At 39.1% G+C, this 19,868-nt stretch overlaps 1 protein-coding gene across 5 annotated transcripts in view; it reads right to left on the bottom strand.

Moving 5' to 3' along the window:
* Positions 1-455: 455 nt before the first annotated feature.
* ZFX (zinc finger protein X-linked) overlaps positions 456-19,868 on the bottom strand; it is a 67,658-nt gene continuing 48,245 nt past the window's right edge. For 3 of the 5 annotated variants that reach the window (XM_036839461.1, XM_036839458.1, XM_036839459.1), the window contains 5 exons: positions 7,035-7,184; positions 6,671-6,814; positions 6,050-6,202; positions 5,368-5,508; positions 3,326-4,509 (listed from right to left, as the gene is read on the bottom strand). In XM_036839461.1, the coding sequence (XP_036695356.1) occupies positions 3,326-4,509; positions 5,368-5,508; positions 6,050-6,202; positions 6,671-6,814; positions 7,035-7,184 (1,772 nt within the window). Of the gene's footprint in view, positions 4,510-5,367; positions 5,509-6,049; positions 6,203-6,670; positions 6,815-7,034; positions 7,185-19,868 lie in introns of all 5 variants that reach the window. The other 2 variants (XM_036839460.1, XM_036839462.1) reach the window with 2 other exon arrangements.

The raw sequence follows: 19,868 nt of genomic DNA, 5'->3' as shown, positions 1-19,868 counted from the left end.
TATTTTCTTCTGAGTCCTGATAACTTTTACCTAACTTCCGATTTTTATTATAACAATGATCATTCTCTAGTATGTTAGCGTCTACTAAAGCCCTCCAAACTGGGCACAAAGGGGTAACTCTAGGGCACGGCTTCTGCTGTGGGGCTGGGCTGTGGACTGATGCTGAAATAAGTGCTCTCAAAAACCACTTTATGCATGGGAAAATTTATCTCAGGGGAATTAGAGATGCTAATAAAACAAATCCTTTATGAAGATAAAAGAAAAAATGAATTTCAAGGACATGCTCATCAAAGGACTCACCAATCACCTCTTAACTTCTCTGAAATGTTACTTGCAAATTCGCAGAACTGAAATATTATTAGTATTTAAATCCAAGTCACAAAATTCAAAGCGATCAAGCATTTCGCATTCCACTGTTGCATATGAGGAATTAAGAAATGGGGAAATGAAAATAATCCACTGCTTTTGATGTTTATTAGGTTTACAAAAACTGTACATTTTTTTTTCTTAAGAAAAAGCATTAACTTAGTACTGGTATCAAATAGACTAAACATTAACAGGAAAATATTCTGATTTTTATTTTTGCACGTTATTCTCAAGTACACAATTACAATAATGTCACACATCCCTATATGATTTTCTTTTTATGTATTTTACCTTTTTTACAAAGTGTACAGAGGGAGGGACATACAATATTTAAGGATATTTCTACAGAACAATAACTTATATTATGTCCTTGTAAAAATCTGTACCTCTTTAAAACATTTAACTGAAACAACCATTTTTTTTTTTAGCTTTGCTAATCAAAATTGTTTTAAGAATTAAAACTAGGTTGTAACTAATGTCAGTACATAACAGTGACTACAATTTTTTTTCTCTTTATACAGACAAATACATTTTACCATATTCACTTGACCAAACCCTTAAATACCTTTTAAAGGTTTCAATATTGTGCTTTAAAAAGAACAGAACTGTGTATGATTCCAGACCATCCATGTAAGAGAAATAGAAAGTGTGTAAATTGTTGTGTTCTTTATCTTTCAGTTTATTTAAAAAAAACATGAAAAAAAAAAAACATGACCAATTATTTATATGTTTTATATTAATTTTTATGGATGTTTAAAAATCAACAAATTTCCACATTCATTTAACTGTTTTCTTTTATATTATTTCTGGGAAAAATAAAAATTAAGGGAGATTTTAAAGGTTCTCACAAAAAAACAGACAGAGCTTTCAATAGTACTGCAGGGCAATGAATCACACGATGGTTAAGTTACTTTTAAAAAAAAAGCACGTTACGGGGGCCAAGAGGGCACAGGCATTCCTATGCCTTGGCTTTGACTGGCATTCAGGATGGAGTTATACCAGCCTAAAGCACTTGATTTAGAACTGGACTAAATCAACCTAGCACTTCAGAGGCTTGCCAAACACCAAATATTAGATTTCTAACCCTATAAATATAACTCTTGCATACAAATATCAACGGCAAAGAGAAAGATGAAAGCTAAAAACCTAATAGCACAAGGGGGATGGAACACCATAAAGAACTGGCAAGGCAGCTAACAAGTGGGGAGAAAACTCCAAAATCTCCCATGTTGTACCAGATACTCATGTGCCGACAGCCAATTTAAGGGATCCCAAAACCTGTTCTCAGTTCTCCAAGATTCATCTTAACATAACCAAATTCTAACTAACCAAGTTCACTTTATGAATTTATGACTCTGATTCAGAACTCTCTGTTAAAAAGTGTTAACTTTCAAAGAAAAACGAAACTGTGAAAGACTTGGTGATGTTCCAAATAAGGCCTCAGATTTTCCTCATGCACTTAAAACACACCTTTATCTTCTAATCAAAGCCAGCTTGAGTGTTAAGTTTTTGAAAGGTTGCCAGCTGTAACGAAGAAGTAACAGAGCAGGCTGAACTTGCCCAGTGTAAGTCGTAATTAGCACCCATTCTGTGGTACATGGAGCAACTGCTTCCTTAGTCCCCTCACTTGGGGACACAGAATCCCTTCATGAGCTTCTCAGAGAGAACTGAGGGAGTTATGTCTGGATTCTCATTAGCTTTTCTGAAAAATATAAAGGCATGGAGCTGAAGTTATATGAAAACATTCTATCTAGAAACATCTTAACTTCTATTTTTCAGTTACCAAAGATATTTAAAAGAAAATACCTTTACTCTTTAAAAATACTAGTCCTTATTTTCCTTCTAATTCTTCACCTGAGTAGTCTCTCTCCAAAGAGCATGATTTACAAAATGCTCTCTCATGCATCCCTGCGTCTTTCATGTTATTGTAAATTTAATACTTTTCATTATAGATTTTCAACAACTACTACTTGGGGTTGTGTGTATAAATATGTAAAATAAGCAATACACACAGATACATGTTATATATATGTGCATATACATAATTCAGGGTACATTTACATATATAAAGTTGCAAAAGATCCTACGAGCCACGAATTACTTCTAGGAGATTCCAAATGCAGTCCTCAGTAAGTCTCATCTGTAGCACACAACCATTCCAACACAAAGTAGCACAGACAAAATACAACAGGATCAAGCAAAATTTTTCAATAAAGTTTTCTGAAAGTTTGCTATGCTGACAAAAGATGTAAATATTCCAAAGAAAGCACCCCCAAAAGTATATTCTGTCTGCTGAACAAAACGAAAGGTAAACACAAACCCAGCCACTGCTCTTTACTCAGCGATGCCAGGGACACAAAAGCTCAAATGGAAACTTTCATTGTCATGTGGTCTGAAAATATTAAAACAAGATGAGTAAATGACTCCCATGTTAGGATAATTAGACCTGACCATAAAATCTCCCATTTATATTAGTAGATGTCTCTGACAATTTGATTGTGAGAAATTTATGGGAAAAAAAAAAATAAGTCAACATTACTTTCAGAGTTACCAATCTAAAATTACCTTAACTTTAAGTTAAATGGTCTTAGAAGAGTACCATCAAGGTAAGCAAGGTAAATATTTAAATAAATATAAAACTTCTAAGATAGAAAAACTCAGTATAGAATCAGGGATTACTTTATTAAAAGCTTGTTGCTGCAACTTGCTTGTTGCTGCAACTTGCTTGTTGCTGCAACTTGCTTGTTGCTGCTTTTCCCCATTTATTAAACAAACTGAATAGAATTCAGAACACACTACTGAACAAATGGTAAAAAAAAAAAAAGTCAACTAGAAGCAATAATTCTATTTGTACACAGCATAAATCAATATACAGTATTGTATGTGAACGAGACTGTGGCTTTAAAATGAATTTTCTGCTTCAAGGCCAACATCTCTACAAAAGTCTGTAGAAGTATTGTTAGGGCAGGCCAACTTCTTTATGATGTCGCATTATGTGCTGGTTCTTTTCTGAAGGTCTTCGGAACCCTTTCTTGCAGTACTCACAACGGTGGGGATAGTCTTTCGTATGAATGGAGATAACGTGCCGTTTAAAGCCTGAGGCATCTGTAGTGCTATACTCACAGTACTCACACTGATATACTTTCCTACCACTGTGTGTCTTCATATGCTTTTTAAGCTCATTCTGTTGCCTAAATCCCTTTCTACATCTCTTACACCTAAACGGAAGATCTTTTGTGTGAACTGAGAGAATATGGCGACTTAGAACGAACGGATCTGCAATCTTAAAGTCACAATGTCTACACTGGTGCATTTTTTTACCCTTGTGGGCAGCCACATGTTTCTTGAGTTCTGAAGGCCTGTGAAAGCCTTTATCACACATATCACACTTATGGGGGTAGTCCTTTGTGTGAACTGAAATTATGTGTCGTTTCAAATCGCTTGAGTTCGAACTCTTGTGGTCGCAATGCAAACACTGGTGTGTTTTGCTTTCTTGGTGGATAAGAGCATGTTGCTGCACCTCTTTGGTATCTGAGAAAGTCAGAAGACAAATGTCACACTTGAATGGCATCTCTTTACTATGCTTAGTTTTTACATGCGTTTTCAAGTTAGAAGAGTCTGCAGACCTATATTCGCAGTACTGGCATTGGTACGGCTTCTCCCCAGTATGGATTCGCATGTGCTTTTTGAGCTCTGATGGGTGACGAAAACCTTTACCGCACTCCACACATATATGAGGAAAGTTCTTGCTGTGGACCGCCAAAAGGTGGCGATTCAACAACCCTTGTTCAGCTGTCTCATATTCACAGAATTTACACTTGTGCATTTTGTTGGCTCCTTTTTCCTTATGCACCATTTTGTGAGTAAACAAAGCCCCAGCGTGAGAGAAATGCTTCCCACATTCGTCGCATTCGATGGCCTTCTCTGCCTTGCTGGTCAGCTTGTGGCTCTCCAGGTGGTTGTGTAAACTTATCTTCTTGTTGGTAGTGTAATCACAGTCAGTACAGCGGTACTTCTTCTTGGTAAGGTGTTCAGGATGGTTTTTCATGTGCCTTTTCAAAAAACCTCTTGACTTAAACTTTTTCCCACAAATCATGCAAGGATAGACAGTCAAGGGATGTCCATCAGGGCCAATAATTATTGCTAAGAAAGGAAAAGAAAGGAGCATGAGTGATCAAACCAAGTTCTGTTTTGGTTTCTTCAAGAATTTAAAGCATGTGTTCTGAACATTATTGGGCAAGTACTCCCATGTTATTAGGCTATTTGCTACTTAGCATCATTCCTTTTACAATTTTTCAACATAAGAGATACAGCAGCCTCATCAAAAAGAGAACCTGGTCTGGAAACTCCATTCAGTATGACTGTACCAACCTCACTCCTTCCAGTTTAAAAAAAAAATAAATGAATAAATATGTAACTTCTACCAACTAGTGACTGCAGCTGTATCAATTGAGAAATTGGTGGGAAATTATTGATAAAAACAAAGTTTCATAATCACAGTTTCTGCTTTGGTTATTCTAACAACATAACTTATGTCAATTTACAGTAAAGCTTAAATATGTCTACAGAATTTTAATATGCAAATCAGCATACAAGAATAGACAAGAATATGTCACAAGAACTGAAGTACTTGCCTTGTTGCTCTGTAAAGTATTCCTGCTTTATGCTGACATAATCAGATTCTTTAAATATATTTGGTCTTTAAAAAAAGTTAATGCTTCCAACATATTTGAGGGATTTCTTTTCATATCCACATAAAAATCACCCAAGTTTTGAATTTTTTCATCCATGTTTTATCCGCTCCCCCCTTCTTTTTTTAATCCAAGGAAATCATTCATGAATATCACTGAATTCTTAAAATTATATTTTCAAATTCAAAACACAAAAGCGCTATGTGGTCTAGCAGCTAAAATGTCATCACAACACCTTTGGGGATACATACTAGAGTTTCATCTGAGAGCTCGCAAAGCACGCTGCGCTGTGGAACTCATGTGCCCTCACCTGTTTGGTACTGCCTGGAATCAGGTCTTCTCCTTTTCTTTGGTTTTTGTTTAGCCAGTCTGCCAAGCCCAGCAGACTCATCTATGTGCAAGAGGGCACTTGCAGTGCCATTCCGGTTTTCAATTCCATCAGAATTATTACCTAACAATGCGCATTAAAAAACAAAATTATACAGTATTATAAATTATAAAGAATTAGGGACTCTTTATTAACTATAACAACGAAAGTTAGCCATGATACTCATGAATGACAGAAATTCCCCATTCTAGGTAATGGGTTTTATGACCACATTTATTATATAGCAAGACCATAGGAAATGCCTAGCTTCCAAATCTAAAAAACACATGTCAGCATTTTGCCCCATGGCCATGGACTCCCTTGTTGTCTCCCAAAATTGTAAAGTCATGGGCCACATATAATCAAGATGAAAAGTTTCAGCTTGAAAGCCTGTGTACTTCTTGCAGTACTTCCTTCTACGTAATATACACATGAAGGAAATTCCTGTTAAAAATAAAGACAAAAAGTAGACTTTATAATCTTCCTCTACTCTTATGCAAATCAAATAACCCTTACAGGGTACTGGTATTTCAGATTTCTGAAACCTAAGACCACAGCAACCGTTTTCAATCATGAATTCATGTTCAAGAACCAATTCAATCCCAAGAGCTGCAACGCGACTTACCGTAAGCTGCTGCCCATGCTATCGGCATGAAAGTTTTGATTTCATTGTCATCGATTTGCTGTTCATGCGCGGCAGCGGCTGCCGCTGCGGCAGCGGCATCCTCCTCTCCTACAATCACTTCCATATAAACTTCGTCTGCAATTTCTGCAACATCTGAGTAGAAAATTATAGAAACTTGTGTGACTAGGTTTACAGAGATCACAGGAAAAGATATTTTCACTTGAATTCAGTTAATAGACAAGTAGAAAGAAGGTTCACATGTTATATACCTAGAACATAGCTTTCACGTAGTAAGCACTCAATAAATATTTATTGAATGAATCATACATTTCTTGGCTTTTACCATAATGTGCTTTTTTAATAATCTTATTTTTCCATATTCTTTTCCATTATGGTTCATTATAGGATACTGAATATAGTTCCTTAATTTGTTTTTAAAGCAACATTCTAAGCACACATAATAAGTCATTGATGTTTCCCTTGAAATACAGCAGAATAATAATCTCTACAATAATCCTACTTGTTTCCTTCAGATACTGGCCATATTTTTTAAAAAAAGAAAAAAAAAAAAAGAGCTACAGGAACATAAAATTCTCTCCCACAAAAAGGCCACCTACTTACTTAAATCTTCATCTTCTTGCTGAGAGTCGTTGACAGTCATATAAACCATCTTTTCCCTTGGCACACGAATACTGCTATTTTGATCAAGTAGTTCAACTCCATGATCATTCTCAGGCTCACTCTCCACAATGTCTACAGTGCCACCTATCAGAGAAGATGAAGGCTCCAAGAATTTATGTGAAGACTTCATTTCCACCTGTTTCACTTACTACATTTTACATACTTTTCTACTGCTATATTGGAACCCTTGCTTAAAATGTTATCTTCAGAAAAGATTACAAATATTCTCAGTCTAAACCACCAAAAAATAATTAGGTTGAAGTGTTTGATCAGGAGGTATACTACGCTGAAGGTTTCCTCTTACCTAAGTCATCCTCTCCAGGGTCAGCTTTAAAAATGTACACCTTGATGACTTCAGGGCAAGTGCCATCCACTTTACAAGGATCGATTTCCGACTCTGCATCCATGGTCATTCCAGAGGAACCGTCGTGTTCTATTTTGCCAGCATCATCCACTAAAAAGGCAGGAAATACATGACAAATAATAATAGCAGATATTTAAATAAAAGTTACCATTTTCAAAAGCCCTTTTTACAAATATAATCTCTAACTTGATTCACATAAAATTGGATGATTTTTACCTAAACAAGTAGACACGCAGCACATGGTGAGAAATGTGGCTGACTGCTAAGCTAGAGCCGGGTCACGGAGGGCTTTGTACAACCAGGCAGAGGGGCTCATGCTTGACCTTGGTAGGCAGGAGGTTTTTCAGTCTGGTCAGGTGCCACAATCTCTCAGGGAACTTAAAAACACAGGCCCTCGCCAAGCAGTTCTACAGAATCAGAATTAGCAGGGGTGGGGCCTGATAGACAGATTTAGAGGAACCCTGCCCCAGGGATTCTGATCAGCAGTTTGAGAACTTCTGCTGTAGGTGGTGGGAGACTCATAGGCAGAGCAGTGACAAGGTCAGATCACCATTTCTGCTACACCATGCTGGCCTTGAGAAAGGTGGATTCAAAGGGATCAAAACATAACGCAGAGATATCACTTTTGAGTCTACTGCAATAATGCAGGTGACAGATGACAAGGCCTCAAAAATTAGGACAGAGGTAGTATGGATGGGGAAGAGGGCTACACTTGAGTCGTATCTTAGGACTGAAATCGCAGAACCTGGTGCCCAACTGAAAACTGAACATGACAAAAGGAGCCAAGGATAACCATGGGGTTTCTGATATGGGTGACTGAATGACTGGGGGAAGAAATGGAAGGAAATTAGAGAAAGTATCTCTCTTCTGCATGTTTAATTAATTAACTTAAGGTCCAAGGGTAACATCCCTAAAAGCTCTAAGAGCCAGTGCCTGTCCCTATCCCTCTGTGATCACAGAACCTTTTGCTTGTTTCTCGCAGAGTATACGATTCACTGTGTTGCCACTAGAGGTGTGTTGCCCCCGTCTTTCCCACTGATAGAGCAGAATCTGTATTTTCATTATTCAGTCTTTTAAGACAGAGTCTGGTGATAGTAGACACTCAGAATACTGATGAATCAATGATTCAAGGAATGACTGAGATGTGAAGTCAGTTGCTAGATACTCAAATCTGAAAGCTGAAGGCTGATCCACAGATTTGGGAGCCATCAGTTCCGTGTTAACTAAGCCTTGAGATCACACAGTGAGAACCTGCAGTGTGAGGAAAGAGTGGGCTGAGGATATCCTAGGGAATGTCATGGTTTAAGGGAGGGACAAGAAGAAGAGTTCACAAAGGAAGCTGAGAAGGGAAAGCTGGACAGGTTGGTGGAAGGTCATAAAGGAAGCTAGGGAGTTAGAAGTTCCAAGAATCCTAGTAAGGCCCATGGCAATAATGCAGCATGCACACAAGTCAAAGGGGAATGTCTGCACTGACAACCGTAACCTGGAAGTCACTGCTGTTCCTGCTGAAGAGCAGTATAGTGAAGGCTATATAGGGGTCAGATTAGAGTGGGTTGAGGATTCAATGGAAGGTGTGAATTTCTTCAAAAAGTCCAATTTAAAAATGGAGAACAAAGGGTAGAAACTAGAATGCATCACAGGATCAAGGACTTTTCTGTTTAATTGATTAAAAATACTCGAGCATGCTCAGTCTGTGAGAGAAAATACAATAAAAAGTGAGAGGCTGAAGCCAGAGAACCTGGTGAAATTTTGGGATCAAGATCTCAGAAGAACAGGGAGAAGATGAAACGAGGCATAAAGATGAAGGAATTTTCCTTAAATAGGAGGAGAAATACGCTATCCTTCTGAGACCTGGGAAGGTAAACATGGATGAGAACGAAGCTTATGTTGTGTTTAGAGATGGGAAAGGAAGACTGTAATGCAGCAAGTTGGAAGAATTCATGGCTGGTGGCTTCAACTGTGGACATGAAACAGGAGGCAAGGGCCTTGGTCACCTGTAAGAGAATGGCAGATGGGTTAAGAGCTTGAGAAGCTAGAGAAAATGAGCTGATCCAGGACAAGCTTACCGATATGAAGGTTCAAAGAGACCAGATGGTTAAATCCTCTGTGGTTTTTAAGAACAAAAAGAGGTTCCCTGAACTGAATATAACTACCTAAATTCAAGTTATCTTGATTATGCTTTATAAAAATGATTTGTAGAGGGAAAGAATCGACATTATGCCCTTATTTCTGGCCTGATGTGTACTTACCCTTTTTCAAAGCTAAATATTTCTATGACATACCCAGCTGACAGGGCCACTGTTATTTTCTTAAAGGTGGCTTTGGAACTTCAAACTGAGATGGCATTAGAAGGCTGAAGATCTCACCAAACAAGCAGGAGAGTCCTGAATAAATCTGTACGTCTTCAGAGAACTCATCTCTGAATAGTTTGATATTGTTGATGAAGCTTGGCCTCTTTTGGCAAGGTTTGTCAAAACTGATTCTAACATGTACTGGAAAATCAAATGTCCTTGTGTTTACAAAGAACAAAGTCAGGCTAGCTGTTTTTGCATATGTTAAGTTTGTTGGTACTCATAAGATAAAACCTCTGATGACCAAAATCCAACCATTTTGGAGCTTGCAAAATGTCATGCATTTACCTGTAACTTAGAGTAAGACATTTCTGTTTGCTTTCATACATGTGTGGGAAACACATCTGAAATATACAGACTTACCAAAGCCTAGCAAAGCTATTCTATTATTAGACAAAAGTAGAATTCACCTTCAGATTTTCACCTTGAGAATGTGTCCCACTAACTCAACCTATGAAATTATTCTGAATATGAAATATTACAGAAGTGATTTAAAAAAAAAACATTTTGGTGGTCCTGTTAAGTACTAAAAATTTCACTGTGATTTTAAAGTTCCATTAAAAATGAATTTCTAAAAACAGACAAAGAAGGCTTTGATAAAACTGAGTCATCATACGTATGATTTCTGCATAAGTGCCTTCTTCTAATGTTGTAATGAAGAACTAAAGCTTCAGAATAAGGCCTCTCCAAAATAGAAGAGCATAATTTCTGGAAATTAAGACCACTTCTAATAATAACTACCATTTGCATAGCATTTGGCAATTTCCTTAGCATTTCTATGTACTTTTCAATTTCCTTAGCATTTCTATGTACTTTTATTTCATTTGATTCTTACCTTTTCCAGATAAAGAAAGGAAAGCTCTGAGATGATACATGATTTGCCCAGTCAGTAAATAAGAGAGGGGTGGGAGAGAGAGTGAAGAGGTACCTGTCTTTAGGACTCAGACCTCTATTTTCATCTTTTGATTTTTGAAGAAATATATGTTTACTGTATAAAATTTAGTATTAAAAAAAATCACCAATAGTCTCACTAACCAGATATTGCATCATTAGTTAGTAAATTTTCTTCCCAGTTTTTTCTATAAAAAAAAAAAATTGGCATCACAGTTTCCTCAAGCCTTATGTAATAATCATCTTTACATCTCATCTGGTATTTTAAACTTTAAAGCTGAAGAAAAATTTGGCTTATCAACCATCTCATTATCAATAGCAAAACTATAACAAAATACAGGCGTACCGTATTCTTAGGTTACATTTTCTCAGAACTTTGTAGAGATTGTTCCACTGTCTTCTAGCACTGAGTATTTCTGTGTGGATGTCCCTATAATACTTTATCCCCAAAGTTCACTAAACATCACTGTGATTATGACTTAGTGGTTTTATCATTCTGTCAACTTCTTGAAAGAAAGATTCAATCTTTATTTCAGGAAAGTTCCTTGAAGAGTCCAATCTTTATTTCAGAAAAATTTCTTCCATTATAAATATTTTTCTAATTCATCAGTTATTCCCTTCTTCTGGAATTTCACTTATATGCATTTGTCTCCTTTATTTGTCTCCCATATCTATCCATCTTCTCCATAATCATTTATATCTTTTTTTTTTAACCATTTCATTTTTGTGATTTTCTAAAGCCAGGTGTCCCTCTGCCCCTGGTTATATACTGAGGCATATTTATGCTTATAGTTGTTTCTGTGGTAGCTTTTATCTTGATCATATTTTTACTTTTCAATTTCTTTCTGAATTCTGTCAGTTTGTTTTCTGTCTCTATTGTCTTGTAATACATTTTTTGAACCTTTGTATCTCTTCTCTGAGTTTTAAGAGATCATGTTTGCAATTTCACTGAGGCTTCAGGTCAGTGCTAACCAAGAGAACTTTCTGCGATGATGGAAATGTTCCATATATCTGCACTAGCCACATGTGACTACTGAGCACTTGAAATGTGGTTGGCGCAATTTAGAAACTATATATTTAATTCATCTTGCAATATATTGATATTAAATATAATAATATTTCCGAGAGCTGAAGAACATGAATCTTCAAAGGGCTCACTATGCATGATAACACAACACATGAAAAAAGACCCACAGGACTTCCCTGGTGGTCCAGTGGGTAAGACTCCACGCTCCCAATGCAGGGGGCCTGGGTTCGATCCCTGGTCTGGGAACTAGAACCCACATGCCGCAACGAAGATCCCGTGTGCTGCAACTAAGACCCGGCGCAGCCAAATAAATAAATACATATTAAAAAAAGAAAAGAAAAGAAAAAAGACCCACACCTAACTAAACCTAACTAAACAAAACCCTATGATATTTCAGACCAACAGGGATAAAGAGATGATCTTTAAAACTTCCAGAAGAAAAAGAAACATCTACAAAGCAATGACAATCAAAATGGCATCAGGCTTCTAAACCAAATGCTGGATGACAATGAAACATGCCATCACAAATTCTCAGGGAAAATTCACTTCAACCTAGACCTCCGTACCTAACCAAGTTATCAATCAACTTAAGGGGTAGAAAAAATACTTTTAGTATACAAATCTAGACTCCTTAGGAAGTTATTTCGATATGTGGTCCAGTAAAATAAGGGAGTAAATCAAGGAAGAAAGTGGTATAGGGATCCAGAAAACAGTGGATTAGTCTCAGGAAATGAGAAAAGGAAAATTTTAGAAAAATGTCTGCATTATAGTAAGCCTAAAAAGCAACTAATCCAGAATGGGTCAGAAAGACAGAAAGCTTCAAGAGGGGAGTCACTGGAAAAAGAAGAACTCAAAGAAAAAAAACTGGACAGAGAAGTAAGTCAAACTTGATAGTGTATTTCTTAGAAGGCACAAACAATTAAGAAAGAAAACCCGTGCTATAAGGGCATAATCAGTCTCAACGACAAAGTCTAATTAAGCTTGAAGTCTTTATATGACCAGTACCCACAAGGAGGACATGGATCAGTCAGTAAACCCCAGCCTTTCAGAACCGGAAGCTACCTGAGAGATCTTGAAACAGATTATTTTCTTAATTTGAAAGAAAAATAAAGATGATTTTACTTCCTAAATAAGTTACTTCAAGGGACAGCCTGAATACACACATCTTTTCTAAAGGTTTAACAAGAGTGCCAGGTTATAAATGTTAGGATGCCTAGGTGGGAAACCAAGCCTTTTCATAAAACCGTACCTCAGTACTGCTGCTGAAGAGAGAATTTGGTTCTCTGAACCAAGAGCCTATTCTAACTTACTCTGATGAGTCCAACAGTCATCTTACTACCTAATCACTTCAATTTTTTTTTAAACCTCTAAACCAAAATCCAATCAAAAGAAAAACTATAGAATAAAAACTTGGTATTCGACATCCTTAGGGTTCCGGTGTGGGCGTGTGGTATTGGATAGTGAAGACACCATGGATGGGTAGTTCCTCCTACAAGGATACCTAAGCTCACGATCATCTGTTATGTCCCAGACATTGTGGTGGGTAGTTTCGCTATATTTTATCATGAAATCAATGACAACAACCCCAGGACTTAAGTGTTTTATCTCCATTTTACAGATGTGAAACCGGAGCACCTACAAGACTAACATGCAAGAAGCATTCTGCCAAGGCAGCAAGTGCTCTAGTAGATAAACACACTTAAAAGTTCACTTTTAGACCTCCCTCTCTTACCTTCCTCTTCAAGAACCCTCCTTCTGAGGTTAAAATTTCATCTTAATTTTATTATATAGCCTATAAAAGATTTGAAAGAATTGGTTATAATCTGATCTCCTTTAATTCTTGAAACTTTCCTAGAGGGGTTCAAAGGCTTAATGAAATTAGCCTCATTCTGTAGACAGGGAATTAAAGCATCAGAGACATTCAAGTGCCTATCCTAAGTTACAGTGATCTCCAGCATGGTGTCAGAGATACAATTAATGAAAAATATTTGCCAAATTGCACTGAATTGGTCTAAGACCCCTACTTGATTAAGAACTAGTTAAGCAAGAACTGACTTCTTAACAAATTCAGGGGGAAAAGGAATGACTATTACAATCCCACCCTCTGCCTGCCTTTACCCCAAAATCCCCTGATGGGACAACAGGAAGGTCTTGAATGAAGCCAGTCCAGAGTTAGTCTTGCTAACCCAATGGATGCCACCAACAGAGAGACTCTGTGAATAACACCAATGGCCAGTAGTTACTGATAGGCATGCTTTGTGCTGGATGCCTGGTGCGCATGACCTCTAATTCTCACAACCACTCTTTAGGTCAGGTAGTATTACTGCCTTTTCACAAATAAGGAAACTAAGGCCAAAGTGAAGTCAGTAACTTGCTGAGCAGCAGGAATGGCATCCAAGTTGAAGGCTGCCTGACTCTAAGCTACAGGTGCTATTTCCATACAGCATGTTGCTTCTCTAGGATCCCTATCAAAGGACAGCCATGTTCTCTCTCTCCCTCTCTCCTCTCTCCTCCTCTCTCTCCACTGACCAACTCCATTATCCCACCAAGTAATCAGAGGTCTGTTCCAAGGGCAAGCTATCAGACAATTTTTATCTAGGTCTCAAGCAGATAAACAGTAAATATGAATCACAAGGCCAATCTGAAGCTCCAACTGCTTCTAAGACTTACAAGATGTAGACTTTTTAACACAATCTTTTTTGTCGTGGGGAGAGGGAAGGACTACAACATCTTTACCTTATTTGAGCACTTTATTCTTAGTATAAATCTGACAACCTGATTGGACGTTAAACTGAGAGCTTAATTCACTAATTTTAGTGTTGATTTCTAAATAAATTTCAGAATGCCTACAGTAAAGACAATAATTTTAGATGGATTAACACAAACCTTTGTGAATTTTACCAGAACAAGCTAGACATCTTCTCTAAAATAGTCTTAGTTCAATAAGACTTTTCTCACATTTCAGAAATATTCCCATGTGGATATGTATTTTTTAAATTCTAAAATTTTATTGTGGTTTATCAAATGGTTTAAGGACGAAAACTGATAGAGCGCATATATTAAAAAAATGGTAAGATACATACACATGCAACAATCAGCCCACAGAACAAAGGAATAAACAAATATTTTACCATGTCTCCTGTACTAATAGCCCCTAGAATCAATAAACAAGTCATTAGATTGTACTAATCCTCAGAGTTTATGCATTAAACATATAGAGATTTGGATTTATTTATCATTCATTCCCCGAACAACTTTTTATTGGATGTCTACACTATGACAAAAGTTGTGCTTAATTAGGAGCTAACATCAGATCAACTGGTCAAAACACCTAAACTAGAAGGCCAGGGCCACCACACACTGCATCCGCGGGGTGCCGCTGGCACTGTGGCTGCACAGTGGACAGCGGCAGGCAGCAACCATGCATACAGACCCTCAGCTTGTCTAATGTGCTCCGCCTCTAGTGATGGTTTTACCATCTGCCCAGCTGCACAAGCCTGAGAGGGAGCTTCAAACCCTCCCTCTTCCTCAACCCTAAATTTAATCCAAATCCTACTTTCTAAGTATGTCATGAAGCAGTTTCCGTCAAACTCTACTGATAGAACCTTATTTCACATCTGTTCCTCAGCTGGACTACTACAACCTCCTCCCATAGTGTACCTTTTTGGTTTCTGATTTTACTCTTACCTTGTCTGCTCTCGACAGCGCCGTTAAGGTTACTTTTCTGAACTGTAAGTCTAAGCATGTTACTATTAATCTGCTTACAACCCTCTAACAACTCCCCACATCAAAAAGGCAGAGCAGGTTTCTTAGTATATTCAAGAGCCTTTATGACTGTGCCCTTCCCTATTTTGCCACTCACGTCTCATCATTTCCTCCATTCACCTCATCAGGGACATTATTTGCACCCCAAAGAAGAAGTCTCTGAACACTCACAGATCTTTCCCAGCTCCCTCCAAATAAACATGCTCTCCTCTCTGCCATTCCTCCCTCCTCGGCTGCCCACTGAACATTTCATTCCCCCTTCAAATTAAGTTCACCCCACATTATTTTTTAAAGATGTGATAATGGTATTACTGTTTCATTTTTTTTAAATCGTTATCTTTCAGAACTATATACTGAAATACTTATGAATGAAATGACGTGCGGAATTTGCTTCAAAACAATATAAGAGGGAAGGAAATGCACAGGAGTAGAGATGAAATAAACTCAGTTATGTCTTCAACCAAGCTTCCACAGAACTTTGGCTTATAACACTTTCATAGCATTTAGCTCACCCTAGTGTACCCAAAATTTCCCAACATCTTTTCCCTTAGTGCTTCCAAAATGCTTTGTACATCCAGTTATATATCTTTTCACACTAAACTGTAATTACCTGTTTCTGTTTGTCTTCTCTCCAGGACTGTGAACTTTTAAAGTCAGAGACTTCCACTGTTTATCTCTAACAGCTAGCACAGTTCCTAGCTTATCGTGGTTTATCAATAAATGTTTCAGAACAAAGATACAAGAGAGAGGGAGGGGCAAGATGGCGGAAGAGTAAGGCGCGGAGATCACCTTCCTTCCCACAGATACAGTAGAAATACATCTACACGTGGAACTGCTCCTACAGAACACCCACTGAACGCTGGCAGGAGACGTCAGACCTCCCAAAAGGCAAAAAAATCCCCACGTACTTGGGTAGGGCAAAAGAAAAAAGAAATAACAGAGACAAAAGAATAGGGACGGGACCTGCACCAGTGGGAGGGAGCCGTGAAGGAGGAAAGGTTTCCACACACTAGGAAGCCCCTTCACGACGGAGACTGCGGGTGGCAGAGGGGGGAAGCTTCGGAGCCACGGAGGAGAGCGCAGCCACAGGGGTGCGGAGGGCAAAGCGGAGAGATTCCCGCACGGAGGACCGGTGCCGACCAGCACTCACCAGCCCAAGAGGCTTGTCTGCTCACCCGCCGGGGCGGGCGGGGCTGGGAGCTGAGGCTCGGGCTTCGGAGGTCGGATCCCAGGGAGAGGACTGGGGTTGGTGGCGTGAACACAGCCTGAAGGGGGCTAGTGCACCACAGCTAGCCGGGAGGGAGTCCGGGAAAAAGTCTGCAGCTGCCGAAGAGGCAAGAGACTTTTTCTTGCCTCTTTGTTTCCTGGTGCGCGAGGAGAGGGGATTCAGAGCGCCGCCTAAACGAGCTCCAGAGACGGGCGCGAGCCGCGGCTTTCAGCGCAGATCCCACAGCAACAGGGGCGCAGAGGGAAAAACGGAGAGATTCCTGCACAGAGGCTCGGCGCCGAGCAGTGCTCACCAGCCCGAGAGGCTTGTCTGCTCACCCGCCGGGGCGGGCGGCGGCTGGGAGCTGGGGCTCGGGCTTCGGTGCTAGCCGGGAGGGAGTCCGGGAAAAAGTCTGCAGCTGCCAAAGAGGCAAGAGACTTTTTCTTGCCGCTTTGTTTCGCGGCGCGCAAGGAGAGGGGATTCAGAGCGCCGCCTAAACTCCAGAGATGGGCGCGAGCCGCGGCTATCAGCGCGGACCCCAGAGGCGGGCACGAGCCGCGGCTATCAGCGCGGACCCCAGAGACGGGCAGAGCCGCAGCTATCAGCGCGGACCCCAGAGACAGGCAGGAGACGCTAAGGCTGCTGCTGCCGCCACCAGGAAGCCTGTGTGCGAGCACAGGTCACTCTCCACACCGCCCCTCCCGGGAGCCAGTGCAGCCCGCCACAGCCAGGGTCCCGTGATCCAGGGACAACTTCGCCAGGAGAACGCACGGCACGCCTCAGGCTGCTGCAACGTCACGCCAGCCTCTGCCGCCTTTAACAAAGCAGCTGCTCCTTTAACCCCGTTCTGTCTGGGCGGGGAACAGACGCCCTCAGGCGACCTACATGCAGAGGCGGGTCCAAATCCAAAGCTGAACCCCGGGAGCTGTACGAACAAAGAAGAGAAAGGGAAATCTCTCCCAGCAGCCTCAGAAGCAGCGGATTAAAGCTCCACAAACAACTTGATGTGCCTGCATCTGTTGAATACCTGAATAGACAACGAATCATCCCAAATTCAAGAGGTGGACTTTGGGAGCAGGATATATTAATTTTTCCCCTTTTCCTTTTTTTGTGAGTGTATAGGTGTATGCTTCTAGGTGAGATTTTGTCTGTATAGCTTTGCTTTCACCATTAGTCCTAGGGTTAGGTCCGTCCGCGTTTTTTTTTTTTTTAACTTAAAAAAATTTTTTTTTCCTAATAAATGTTTTCTTAATAACTTTTTCCTTATTTTCTATTTTTAGAAATTTAAAAAAATTTTTAATAAGTTTTTTCATATTTTTTATTTTAAAAAATTAAAAATTTTTTTAATAATTTTTTTTCTTAATAATTTTTTTCTTATTTTTTACTATAAAAAATTAATAAATCTATTTTTAAAAATTAAAAAAAATTTTTTTCTGAATACATTTATTCTTAATAATTTTTTTTCTTATTTTTTATTATAATAGCTTTATTTTATCCTCTTTCTTTCTTTCTTTCTATTTTTTTCTCCCTTTTATTCTGAGCCGTGTGGATGAAAGGCTCTTGGTGCTCCAGCCAGGCATCAGGGCTGTGCCTCTGAGGTGGGAGAGCCAACTTCAGGACACTGGTCCACAAGAGACCTCCCAGCTCCATGTAATACCAAACGGCGAAAATCTCTCAGAGATCTCCATCTCAACATCAAGACCCAGCTTCACTCAACGACCAGCAAGCTACAGTGCTGGACACCCCATGCCAAACAACTAGCAAGACAGGAACACAGCCCCATCCATTAGCAGAGAGGCTGCCTAAAATCATAACAAGGCCACAGACACCCCAAAACACACCACCAGACGTGGACGTGCCCACCAGAAAGACAAGATCCAACCTCATCCACCAGAACACAGGCACTAGTCCCCTCCACCAGGAAGCCTACACAACCCACTGAACCAACCTTAGCCACTGGGGACAGATACCAAAAACAAGGGGAACTACGAACCTGCAGCCTGTGAAAAGGAGACCCCAAACACAGTAAGGTAAGCAAAATGAGAAGACAAAAAAACACACAGCAGGTGAAGGAGCAGGGTCAAAACACACCAGACCTAACAAATGAAGAGGAAATAGGCAGTCTACCTGAAAAAGAATTCAGAATAATGATAGTAAAGATGATCCAAAATCTTGGAAATAGAATAGACAAAATGCAAGAAACATTTAACAAGGATGTAGAAGAACTAAAGAGGAACCAAGCAATGATGAAAAACACAATAAATGAAATTAAAAATACTCTAGACGGGATCAATAGCAGAATAACTGAGGCAGAAGAACGGATAAGTGACCTGGAAGATAAAATAGTGGAAATAACTACTGCAGAGCAGAATAAAGAAAAAAGAATGAAAAGAACTGAGGACAGTCTCAGAGACCTCTGGGACAACATTAAACGCACCAACATTCGAATTATAGGGGTCCCAGAAGAAGAAGAGAAAACGAAAGGGACTGAGAAAATATTTGAAGAGATTATAGTTGAAAACTTCCCTAATATGGGAAAGGAAATAGTTAATCAAGTCCTGGAAGCACAGAGAGTCCCATACAGGATAAATCCAAGGAGAAACACGCCAAGACACATATTAATCAAACTATCAAAAATTAAATATAAAGAAAACATATTAAAAGCAGCAAGGGAAAAACAACAAATAACACACAAGGGAATCCCCATAAGGTTAACAGCTGATCTTTCAGCAGAAACTCTGCAAGCCAGAAGGGAGTGGCAGGATATACTTAAAGTCATGAAGGAGAAAAACCTACAACCAAGGTTACTCTACCCAGCAAGGATCTCATTCAGATGTGATGGAGAAATTAAAACCTTTACAGACAAGCAAAAGCTGAGAGAGTTCAGCACCACCAAACCAGCTTTACAACAAATGCTAAAGGAACTTCTCTAGGCAAGAAACACAAGAGAAGGAAAACACCTACAATAACAAACACAAAATATCTAAGAAAATGGGAATAGGAACATACATATCGATAATTACCTTAAATGTAAATGGATTAAATGCTCCCACCAAAAGACACAGACTGGCTGAATGGATACAAAAGCAAGATCCATATATATGCTGTCTACAAGAGACCCACTTCAGACCTAGAGACACATACAGACTGAAAGTGAGGGGATGGAAAAAGATATTCCATGCAAATGGAAATCAAAAGAAAGCTGGAGTAGCAATTCTCATATCAGACAAAATAGACTTTAAAATAAAGACTATTACAAGAGACAAAGAAGGACACTATATAATGATCAAGGGATCGATCCAAGAGGAAGGTATAACAATTGTAAATATTTATGCACCCAACATAGGAGCACCTCAATACATAAGTCAATACTAACAGCCATAAAAGGGGAAAGCGACAGTAACACAATCATAGTAGGGGACTTTAACACCCCACTTTCACCAATGGACAGATCATCCAAAATGAAAATAAATAAGGAAACACAAGCTTTAAATGATACATTAAACAAGATGGACTTAATTGATATTTATAGG

Source organism: Balaenoptera musculus, chromosome X (genome assembly GCF_009873245.2).
Source record: "Balaenoptera musculus isolate JJ_BM4_2016_0621 chromosome X, mBalMus1.pri.v3, whole genome shotgun sequence".
Classification (NCBI taxonomy): Eukaryota; Metazoa; Chordata; class Mammalia; order Artiodactyla; family Balaenopteridae; genus Balaenoptera; species Balaenoptera musculus.
This window is presented reverse-complemented; position numbering and strand designations above follow the sequence as displayed.